Source organism: Sminthopsis crassicaudata, chromosome 4 (genome assembly GCF_048593235.1).
Source record: "Sminthopsis crassicaudata isolate SCR6 chromosome 4, ASM4859323v1, whole genome shotgun sequence".
Classification (NCBI taxonomy): domain Eukaryota; kingdom Metazoa; phylum Chordata; class Mammalia; order Dasyuromorphia; family Dasyuridae; genus Sminthopsis; species Sminthopsis crassicaudata.
In genome coordinates this window covers 352,643,808-352,655,008 of record NC_133620.1, presented here as the reverse complement: position 1 = coordinate 352,655,008, position 11,201 = coordinate 352,643,808, and the positions used below count along the sequence as shown (strand labels likewise).

The 11,201-nt window shown below is 42.1% G+C and overlaps 1 protein-coding gene across 1 annotated transcript; it reads left to right on the top strand.

The window, feature by feature from the left end:
* Nucleotides 1-1,345: 1,345 nt before the first annotated feature.
* On the top strand, nucleotides 1,346-7,131 carry KRT14 (keratin 14). The gene is made up of 8 exons (XM_074261491.1): nucleotides 1,346-2,008; nucleotides 3,372-3,454; nucleotides 4,176-4,332; nucleotides 4,972-5,133; nucleotides 5,252-5,377; nucleotides 5,492-5,712; nucleotides 5,835-5,878; nucleotides 6,843-7,131. The coding sequence occupies exons 1-8, from the start codon at nucleotides 1,448-1,450 to the stop codon at nucleotides 6,938-6,940; spliced, it is 1,452 nt and encodes a 483-aa protein (XP_074117592.1). The 5' UTR covers nucleotides 1,346-1,447; the 3' UTR covers nucleotides 6,941-7,131.
* The last annotated feature ends 4,070 nt before the right edge of the window (nucleotides 7,132-11,201 follow it).

Genomic DNA, 11,201 nt, shown 5'->3' with positions numbered 1-11,201 from the left:
TAAGCCCCCAGGCTCCTCAAGCTCCTAGCTTTTCCTCACTGTCTACTCCCTTTTTCTAAGTGCCCTGGTCTCCTACTATAATTTCCAGACTCCAGAGGTCTGTACTTTCTACCCATCTATATGGTCTGACCAGGCCTTTGGGAATAGGGTGAAGGTATAGTAAGCTAATCTGGTAGTATTTCTGGATCTGCCACATTAGGGTTAAAGATACCAGAGCTTCTGTGAGGGATTAGAGAGATCAATAAATAATGTCTCTAGGACCAATAAACAAACAAACAAAAAGACTGTCTACCATTGGCATGGACTGTTATATCTTAAGTGTTCTCTGTCTCTGTTTTCCTACTTGTGGCAAACAGTCTTGCCTCCTGCTTCAGTTTTCTCTATAAATGGAGATTGCATGAAATCAAGTTGCGGTGAATTTCATTTGTGCCTCTGGAATGGATGACTACCATGAGAATGTCCCTTCAAACACAATAAGATGAGGGAAAAAAGTCTGAAGGACAGGATTGGAGGAGTGGAATGGGGGGCAGAGACATTTTTCTTACTTTCCATCACTATGTCATACTAGAGGGCAGAGATATACTATTCTGTGCCCTTGAGGAGAAGAGCCAATAGGTGAGCCCTAAAGTCCATGGACACAAACTTTCCAGGCAATAGGGAGAGTCCCTGGATAAATGAAACACCTACTCCCCCTGAGAAGAAAGAGCCAGATCTCGACAGGACCTAAGAATGGATATAATGCCCATTCTCTGGACCTCAGAAAAGACATAAGCCATTCTTCCAGCAGGCAATAGTGTTTGAATTCTTGAGGCTGTGGGGAGAAAGTTGGCTGGTTTGCTTTGCCCTTTAGAGGGAAGCTGAATCCCCAGTGTCCTGGAATCACTGAACAGCAAATACCAGTTTCAGAAAAAATGCTCTCGCTATTCAGGAGTTTATTTATACCTTACAGACCCATATAGTGAATTGGAAAATGACAAATCATTATCTTTACAAGTATGTCCAGCTACCATCTCCACTGCTGAGATATGGAGTTGGACTCAGGTACAAGAATTCCTATGGATTCCCAGAAGTGATGGGAAAGCATAGCCTGCAGTCCTGCACCTCCCCAGTATGAATCACACCTGGCAGAATAAGAAAGCCACAGGGAAAAAAAAACACAAAACCCACTCCCCAAACCACTCCGAACTAGCGGTGAGTTTCCAGAAAAATATGACAGAGGCATAACAGAGGTGGGGCAGTTAAGGGAGCCTGTTGGTGCAGACCTGAGGCTGGGGTGGGAAGGTGGGTTGGCAGCCAAAGGGAATGGAAAGTGCCTAGCTCCACCCTCCTGTGAACCTATAAAAAGAAGACCCAGGGTCCCTGAGGCAGCAGCTCACATTCTCTCTGTGCCTCTCTGAGCACCTTCTCTGAGCTATTCATCTCTCTGAACACCCGCTCTCGCAATACCATGACTACCTGCAGCAGACAGTTCACCTCTTCCAGTTCCATGAAGGGCTCCTGTGGGCTTGGCGGTGGCTCCAGCCGTGTCTCCATTCTGGGTGGAGGCTCCGGTAGAGCTTCTAGTGTCTATGGAGGCTCAGGCTTTGGGAACATGTCAATGACAACTTCCCGCTTCTCCTCCGGAGGGGCCTGTGGCCTGGGAGGAGGCTATGGTGGGGGCTTCAGCAGCAGCAGCAGCTTTGGAGGAGCCCTAGGCAGTGGCTTTGGTGGAGGCTATGGAGGTGGAGCTGGTTTTGGTGGGGGCCTGGGTGGTGGCTTTGGTGGGGGCCTGGGTGGTGGCTTTGGTGGTGGCTATGGTGGTATGGATGGCCTCCTGGCTGGCGGGGAGAAGGTGACCATGCAGAACCTCAATGACCGTCTGGCCAGCTACCTGGACAAAGTGAGGGCCCTGGAGGAGGCCAACACTGACCTGGAGGTGAAGATCCGTGACTGGTATCAGAGGCAGAGGCCAACTGAGGACAAGGACTATAGCCCCTACTTCAACACCATTGAGGATCTCAAGAACAAGGTAAGCCCCAGGCAAAGGGTAATTGGAACAGGATATTCTACACTCGTTCTCTTTAGGAGTTAGAGCCTTTAGGTCTCACTCAACTCTGGAGTGTCAGCTGAGAGGGCTCTTGTTTAGTTTAGGAACTACTAATGTGACTTCAACTCTGTGAGCCTCACTTTACTCATCTGTAAATTTAATAGGGTAGGCTTGATGATCTCTATGGTCTCTTTCAGTTCTAAATCTATCAATAAAAACTTTAGCTCCTTTCTGTTAGTGAATCCTGTAAAGAGGAAAGAAAAGGGATTGAGACTAGATCGGAGGAACAGGGTAGTAACGGGATCAAGAAAGGTGCCTAAAGTACTTATTACTTCATTCATTTAATCTGGCAGGTATTGCTCAAAGTCTTGGCACTTTCCACCAATAGGCATAGCACATCTCCTAGATTTGGGGAGGAGACACAGGGTGAACCGCAGACAGCTGCAAAAAGAGCTGCCTATTCCCCTCCCCTCTCCTCCCTTCTTTATTATCTCCCTCCTCCTCTCCCACCTAGTCCTATACTGTCTGCCCTCATTGTGGAATCCTCTTTGTCTCTGTCTCTGTCAGTCCCATTTTCTCTCTCTCTCTCTCTCTCTCTCTCTCTCTCTCTCTCTCTCTCTCTCTCTCTCTCTCTCTCTCTTTCTCTCTCTCCCTCTCTTTCTCTCTCTCTCTCTCTTTCTCTCTGTCTCTCTGTCTATCTGTGTCTGTCTGTCTCTCTCTTCTTCTCCCTCTTTCTGTTTCTCTCTGTCACTCTCTGTGGGTGATGATGGTATTTGTGGTGAGACAGGTTTGAACCTCCTCTTATCTCTGCCCAAGCATGGGGCATATTACCATATCCAAGTTTTGCTCAGTTTTCTTATTTCCCTGCTTCTCTTTTTGAATACTCTCCCCCAAATGGGGCTTCTAAACCTGTCCAATACTTTTCCTTCCCTCTCCCATAGCCTTGGATTCAATACAGTTAATGCAGCAAGCACTTAAGTACCTATTATGTGAAATGATATGGTAGACCCAGAAGACATAAAAACAAAAGAAATTGGAAACAGTCTCTTGCCCTCAAGGAGCTTACATTCTATTGGGAATGGTTGGTTTTAGCAGTGAAATCTTTTATTCACAACCCAGTCTTAGTTCACCTGGAAAATGAGAAGGTAAAGGCTTCCAAGTCCTGGAACAATGGACAGAACTGGCTTGCCTGGAAAATTCCTCTTGGTCCCTCAGAGTGTAGATCTTAGGGAATTTGGGAGGAGAAAGGGAAAACTTTGGCAAGATGTATGAGTAAAAGACATGTGTAGGCTGTAGTGCTGACCTCTGTGAATGTGTGATTAATGACATTTGGTTTCTGTACCAGATCCTTGAAGCACGTGTGGAAAATGCTAGAATTCTCCTGCAGGTTGACAATGCTCGTCTGGCTGCTGATGACTTCAGAACCAAGTAAGTCCATTGATATTGAATGTGGAAAATCCAACCTTATCACAGTAGAGGCTCTAAATTATGCAGAATACTATAAATTCCATGAGGACCAATATTATATCATATTATCTTTCTATAGTTCCCAAACCTAACTTAAGTTTAAATTAAAATTTTAAAAAACCATGAATAAATTTTCCACTCTTGGGAGATTATATGTAAATGGGATAAGTATTTTCAGGGGCCTGGATTTAAGTCACCTCTGGAACATATTTGCTTTGGATTCAGGTCAAATCACTTAACTTCTCAGTATTACAGGGAACTAATAACTTTCTAAGACTTTAAGTTACACATATGATGCCCATATGCCTTAGTAGGGAGGTTCCTCACTTGGGAGTTCCTTATATCATTGAAATCAAAGGTATATGTTTATCCTTATCCCTTTCAAGCATAAGAGAGAAAAATCAAGAATTTGGTTAAAGTTGTAAATACCACAGAGTAAAGCCTACCAACTCAGTTCATAATTATCACCTAGATATTACTGAGTAGCAACAGACTTTCTGAACTATCAATAGTCATCTTTATCCACCCACTCTCATTTCTAGGTTGATGATTCATTCCTAGTCATCTACTATAGGAAGCCTAGGATGAGAACGTTTCAGTATTAGAAAGGATAGAATTGGGGACAATGTATACATTGTGGCTAACTGAGGGGTTTCATTCTTTCTTTCTTGGACTGCCACAGGTATGAGACTGAGCTGAACCTGCGTATGAGTGTGGAGGCTGACATCAATGGCCTGCGCAGAGTGCTGGATGAGCTGACCCTGGCCAGGGCTGATCTGGAGATGCAGATTGAAAGCCTGAAGGAGGAACTGGCTTACCTTAAGAAGAACCATGAGGAAGTAAGTCAAGGAAGAAAGAAGGGAGCAAGCTGTAGGGAATTCTCAAATCAGCCTGTTGCAGCTTCAGGATAACCCATCTGAATTTTTCTTGTGCCATTTTCATGTATAAAACTGAGGGAAGGCTATTAGTTAGACTCTATGAGTGGGGGCAGCCAGGTGGAGCAACACATAGAGTACTGGCTCTGACTGTAAGGAGGATCTGAGTTCATATCCAGCCTCAGACACTTACTAGCTGTGTGAATCTGGGCAAGGCACTACCCCCATTGCCTCAAAAAAAAAAAAAAAAGACTTTTTGAGAAGCATATGATTCTAGTTCTAGAGCTGAAAGGGGCATCAGGAAGTCATATCATCTGATCCTCTCATTCTACATTTGAAGAAACTGAGGACCATGAAGTATGACAGGCATACCTAAGATCACTTGGGTAGCAAACATGAGATCTGGACTCAGGATTTGAATCCAGGACTCCTAAAAAGACAATGCCATCTCCACTTCACTACCTCTGGATTAGGGAGATTTTGAGGGAACATGAGAATTTGAGACAGTGGGAAGAGAGTAATTAGAAGAGAGAGATGGTGACCCCAGATCTTTGATGGCTATCTGCTGGAGATTTGTGATTTCAGACTGTTTTTTGCTTACAGGAAATGAATTCTCTGAGAGGCCAAGTGGGTGGAGATGTCAATGTGGAGATGGATGCAGCACCTGGTGTAGACCTGAGCCGAACCCTGGCTGAGATGCGTGAACAGTATGAGAAGATGGCAGAGAAGAACCGCAAGGATGCTGAGGAGTGGTTCTTTAGCAAGGTGGGTGTGATTGAATGGATGACTTGTGGAGAGGATTAAAGACTTTTTCTTAGAATGATGTAAAGAGATCCGAGCATCAGGAATTTCCTTAAGAAGGTCTCATTTTCCATTATTTTAGACTGAAGAGCTGAACCGAGAGGTAGCCTCCAATAGTGAGATGGTGCAGAGTGGGAAGAGTGAGATCTCTGAGCTCCGACGCAGCGTTCAGAGTCTTGAGATTGAACTGCAGTCACAGCTCAGTATGGTAGGTGACTTGGGGATCTGGGTTTGAGGCCTGAAATTGGTGGGCAAATCCAACATCCAGAAGGGAGATGAGTGGCCACCCTCAATAACCAGACTTGTCTTTTTTCTTCCATAGAAAGCCTCCTTGGAGAACAGCTTGGAGGAGACCAAAGGCCGTTACTGTCTCCAGTTGAGCCAGATCCAAGGACTCATCGGCAATGTTGAGGAACAACTGGCTCAGCTCCGCTGTGAGATGGAACAGCAGAACCAAGAATATAAGATCCTCCTGGATGTTAAGACCCGTCTGGAGCAGGAGATTGCCACCTACCGCCGCCTTCTGGAGGGAGAGGATGCCCAGTGAGTGATCCAAGTCCCTCTTCACCCCTACAGTGGTGTTCCAATGACACATTCATCCCTCATCTCCTTTCACTCATGATACCATGTATCTAATGTATATATATTTTTTCTTTTCATTGCAGTCTTGCTTCCCAGTTTTCTTCTGGCTCTCAATCTTCCAGAGATGGTAAGATGTAGCTTTGGCACTATTTTTTGTCCCTAAGGGGACTTGTATTCCTTTTCTTCTCTGGAAAGGATGTCAATAAGACCACTAATGGGGTTGGGACACAGCTTAGGAACAACTTAAAAGCTCAGTTATGTCTTCTTGCATGCTATAAGACCTACCCCCTACTCTTTGGTGACCCATCATTTTGTAGGAAGGACACCCTTCCATTTTTTGAGACTTGGAAATCATTTTGGACTTCAACTTGGAGATATTATTTCCTAAATGGTTCTTTGATGGTCAGGAAGGAGGGGGCAATCCTGTGTTCCATGAAAGGATCCGTGGTCCAGATCATCAGCACCACGGACAGAGCATTTTAAAAATCCACCCTTAAAACAGAGCTTTGTGTTTGGGTACTGAAAGGGGTATATTCCCTGCCCTCAGACAAAGCTGAGTCTGGTCAGAGAGATGGAATGGACAATTAGGAAACAAAAGTCAGTATGATATACTTTAAAAAGGTGTGACTTAGAATTGGTTCTGACATTAGTAAAAATGAGTTGAGGGAGTAAAAAAAGGAGGAATGGCAATGGAACAGGAAGAAAGGAGGTTCCTCAGGAGCCAAATTGAACTTGGTTTCCTTACTTCTGATTTCCAAGATACCCACTGACCATTCCAAGATACCATAGGCATTTCCTCAGCAATGGCTTCCCCTTTTCTTTTTTTAAAAAAAGTTTTATTGATGCTTTTATGCTATCTTTACTCAACATTGCCCTCACTGAATAGGGCATTCCTTTGTAACCAAGAAGTACACTTAAGTAAAACAAATCAGCATATTGTCCATCTCTGATCATATACACTACATTCAATATCTTTAGTCTACCACATCCCTGAAAGGAGAGGAAGACATGTTTCCTCATCAGTTTTCTGTAGTCATGATTGGCTATTTCTCTGATGAGCATTTTTTCCTTCTCTTCTTCTACCTCTGCAGTTTCCTCCACTAGCCGTCAGGTGTATTCCAAAGTGTTAGATGTCCATGATGGCAAAGTGGTATCCAGCAGTGAGCAGATCATTCGCACCAAGAACTGAGTTCTCCATGCTGACTAGACCAGAGAAGCCCACAGCCTATATTCAGCCCTGCTCCATCCCCTGCCAGGCTGGGCAGTGGACAATGTCCACCAAGTTTAATTCACCTCCAGCTTGTCCTCCCCCATCTCCCAAGTGCTGTGCTGCCCTTTGATTTTGGGCAAATCAATAAAGCTTCTTTTTCTTGATGCAAACTCTTGTCTCCTCTGATTATTGGTAATGCAGTGAGGAAGTATCTGGGAAAGGGCTGACATGATAGAAAGTGAAGAGCTAAAGTGAATGATAACCTTGGAACTGTCACTTTACTGGCATGAAAGAAAGAGCTTAGGAAGCAGGTAATGCAGAGAAGAGAATTCTTTCTAGTTAAATGGCACAAAGGTTAGAGTGCTCAACTTGGAGTCAGAAAAAAACAGAGTTCAAATCTAGAATTACCCTAATTACAAAAACAGAAATTAAAAAAAAATCATTATTTCCCAATAACATTTTAAAAAATGACATTTATTTAAAAATTTTTTGTGTTCCAAATTCTCCCTTTCCCTCCTGTCCCTTCCTTTCACTTGAGAAGGAAAACAATTTGATATCAATTATGCATGTGAAACCATGCCAAATATATTTCCATATTAGCAATGTAGCAAAAGAAAAGACACACATACAACCCAAGAAAAATAAAGTTTAAAAAGTATGCTTCAATCTGTACTCAGAGTTAATCAGTTCTCTCCATGGAGATAAATAGTATTTTTCCTCATGGGTCCTTTGGGAATTCCACTAAATTTTTACTCAGAGTTCTCCACATTGTTCAATTCAGAAAGTCCTATAAGCTTCTCTGAGACCTGCTCCATCCAGGGTAACTCTAGGAATTTAATGGCCACTGAGTTTAATTCTATTCTAGCTTCCCCTCTCCAATTTCTGACTGTATGTGCTAAATATGTAACTCTGGGCAAGTCACTTAATCACTCCTAACCTCAGTTCTCTCATCTGTGAAATGAGGAAAATGATCGTTGCTCACAGAGTTGGTGTGAAAATCACTAGAAAAGCACTTTGCAAACCTTATAGTTCTATATAAATGTTAGCTCTTATTATTTTCAGTGCCTTTTTCTGGGTCTCTGTGTCTTTTCTCATTTGTAAGAACAAAGCAGGAACTTGAGCCCTTGGATAGTACACTCTGTTTGAGGGGTATACCCTATCAGCCATTGGAAGGAAGTTTTCTTTTTTTTTCTGGGTAAAATGAGTATGGGGGTATTATGAGGTTTTTGTTCAGGGAGGTCTAAAAACAGGTTCAGGCAGTATATTCTAGAAAGCTAATTTCCAAAGGGCAGTCCACATTGGACCTTCAGGAAAGGAAAATAATATTTAAGAAATTTTGTTTTTAAATTGCATAATTAAAATATTTAATAAATGAAAACTAATTTAATTAAAATTTTATGTTTGTGGAATATCTTAAGGGGAAGCTGTGGTGAAATGGAGAGAAGATTGGGTTTTAAGAAGTCCAGAATTCAAGTGCTATTTCAGGCACTTACTTGCTGTGTGACTTTAGGCAAGTCACTTAGTCTGTCTGGATCAGAATGTCTTGACATCTCTCCAGCATCTGATGGTAATTCTTTCCTGCACTGGTTTTCCTGACACTTGTCTTCACTGATTCTCCTCCTGTCTGGCTACCCTTTGGTCTCTTCTGTTGTATTGTCATTCATATCTTCCTGCTCAAAGATATCCCCCAAAGCTCTGTCCTGGAATATCTCTCTCTCTCTCTCTCTCTCTCTCTCTCTCTCTCTCTCTCTCTCTCTCTCTCTCTCTCTCTCTCTCTCTCTCTTTTCTCTCTCTCTCCCTCTCTCTCTCTCTCTCTCTCTCTCTCTCTCTCTCTCTCTCTCTCTCTCTCTCTCTCTCTCTCTCTCTCTCTCTCTCTCTCTCTCCTACTTTCCATTTGATTGAACAGCTTTGGAGAGCTTAAATGCCTGGCTCATGCTCACACAGTTAGTAATGAGACAGAATTCAAACTCAGATCTTCCTGATTCTTAAGTCCAATACTTTATTCAATGCCTCTTTGTCTCTGTCTCTCTATATCTCTGTCTGTCTCTGTGTGAGAGATAGATAGATAGATAGAGAGAGAGAGAGAGAGAGAGAGAGAGAGAGAGAGAAAGAGACAGAGAGAGATGGAAGGAGAGAAAGAAGAGAGGAAGAGAGGAAGAGGAAGGAAGGAAGGAAAAAGGAAGAAAGTCAAGAGGTGAGTCAAGAGGTAAAACTTTAAGTTTAAAAATTTTTTTAAAATTAATTTTAAACTTAAAACCAAAATGAGAAAAGAAAAAAAATTCTTAACCAAGACTTTAAGTCTTGTTTCTGTTCTGATAAGCTGAGTGAATGTAGATATGTCTCTGTGTCTCAGTTTCCATAAGACAAAGACCTGTTTGGGGATGGCAAGGGTATTATACTCTTTGATACATATACTCAGTCTATCATATATCCAAGAATAAGTCTGGGTGATGAACTAGGCCAGTTTTATGGGTACTGCTGAGAAGCATGTATGAGCATGGAAGGCCTCCCTTCCTTTCCCTCATTTCTAGTATCCTTCACAAGCTCTCCTTTCTCCTGAAGAATAAAAAAGGGCAGCCTCTCCTAAGCTTCTGGACCATAAGCACCAGTTCTCTTTAGAAGACTGAACCATGCCTTCCAGAGTCAGGCAGGATGGAGTCCATGCTTCACATCATCTTCTCTGAGGTTCCTCAGGAAGAGAAAGCTGCATGACTAAGGAGCCTTAGCAGTGGGTCTTATTTTCACCTTGTGCCTGGACTGTGTTGGGAAAGTGTCCCTATTAGTATCCTTGCTTCCATTTTCTCCTTCTTTCCAATTCCCTTTTTACATCAATCTTAGGATAGTCAACACCCATGACTTTCTTCTCAAATACTTTCAATTGTTCCTAGATCCCAATCTGTGATTTAGGATGTTAGAGGATCATAATTTTCAGCAGGATGGACCTTACAGGCAGTCTGGTCTTACCCCCTAATTCCGAGGTGAGGAATTAAGATTCCTAAGAGATTTAATGATTTACTCAAACCTATACAGGTAATAATCATTAGAGATGGGATTTGAGCTCTGGTCCTCTGGATCTAAATTCATTGCTTATAGAAGGTGGGATTGCGGAAGAGAGCTAGGTGAGGAACAATTTGGACTTTTGTCTCTCTCCCTTTCCTATTACTTAACACCCAAATGACAAAGAAATCCAATTAAAAAAAAAAAAAATTAGGAACCGTCTAAGCAAGCAACTCAACAGTGCTGTCTAGTGGCCAGAACATTGGTTTACAAGGTTATGAGTCAAGGCAGATGACTGGATCAGGCCCATTTATTGTCTGGGTGTCCCTTGTCCTAGGTAACTTGAAAAAGGTGGTCATCCTTCTTTCTCTCATGTTCATAAAGCCATAGAACCTTAAAACTAGGAGGGAGTTTGAATTTCCATTTTCTTTCCTCCCTACCCCCTAGATCTGCCCTTTTGAATTTTTATCCATCCTCTTAAGCCCAATTTAATTACCATTTACTCTTTGAAGACTTTTATAATTTCCTCCTCCCCCAATTAGCAATTATCCTTAGCCTCTCTAATTCAGAACATTTTTTTGTTTATATCTCTCTAAAGTACTTAAATTGAAAACATTAAGTAACATCCCATTAAGATAAAAAACAATTTCCAAAGGGGCTGATTCAATATCTTTTAACCTATCACCACAGAGGTAAAGACTTAGATGGACCTAAGTTCAATATGGATGCTTCCTTCTAATAATATTATATATGGCTTTTGTTTTGTCTCATCCTGGATTTAGGTCTTAGGAACATTTAAGTTTGGCTCATTTTGACTTCTCTCCTGTCACAGATATAGGATCATAGATACAGAGCTAGAAAGGATCTTAGAGGCCACTGAGTTCAACTCCAACATTTTACAGATGAGGAAACTGAGGCACAGAGAGATTGAGGGATCTACCCAGAATCTTATAACTGTGTAGAGTTGAGATTTGAACCCAGGATTTTTTTTTATTCCAGTCACTAGTTCTATCTACTGAATCATGGGATTCCAGTGTCCCTTAAAGCAACCAGGGCTAACAAGGCATAACACATAGAGATGGCTTATTATATATAACAAACAAAAGAATCATTAGGACAGTCCTTTTAGATAGTCAAGGTACTTTTCCTTTTAGTGGGTTATACTTTTATTCAAGGACATATACAATATACAATCTATGGTGTTTCCCTAAAGTTTAAATTCAAATTCAGCAAACATTTATTA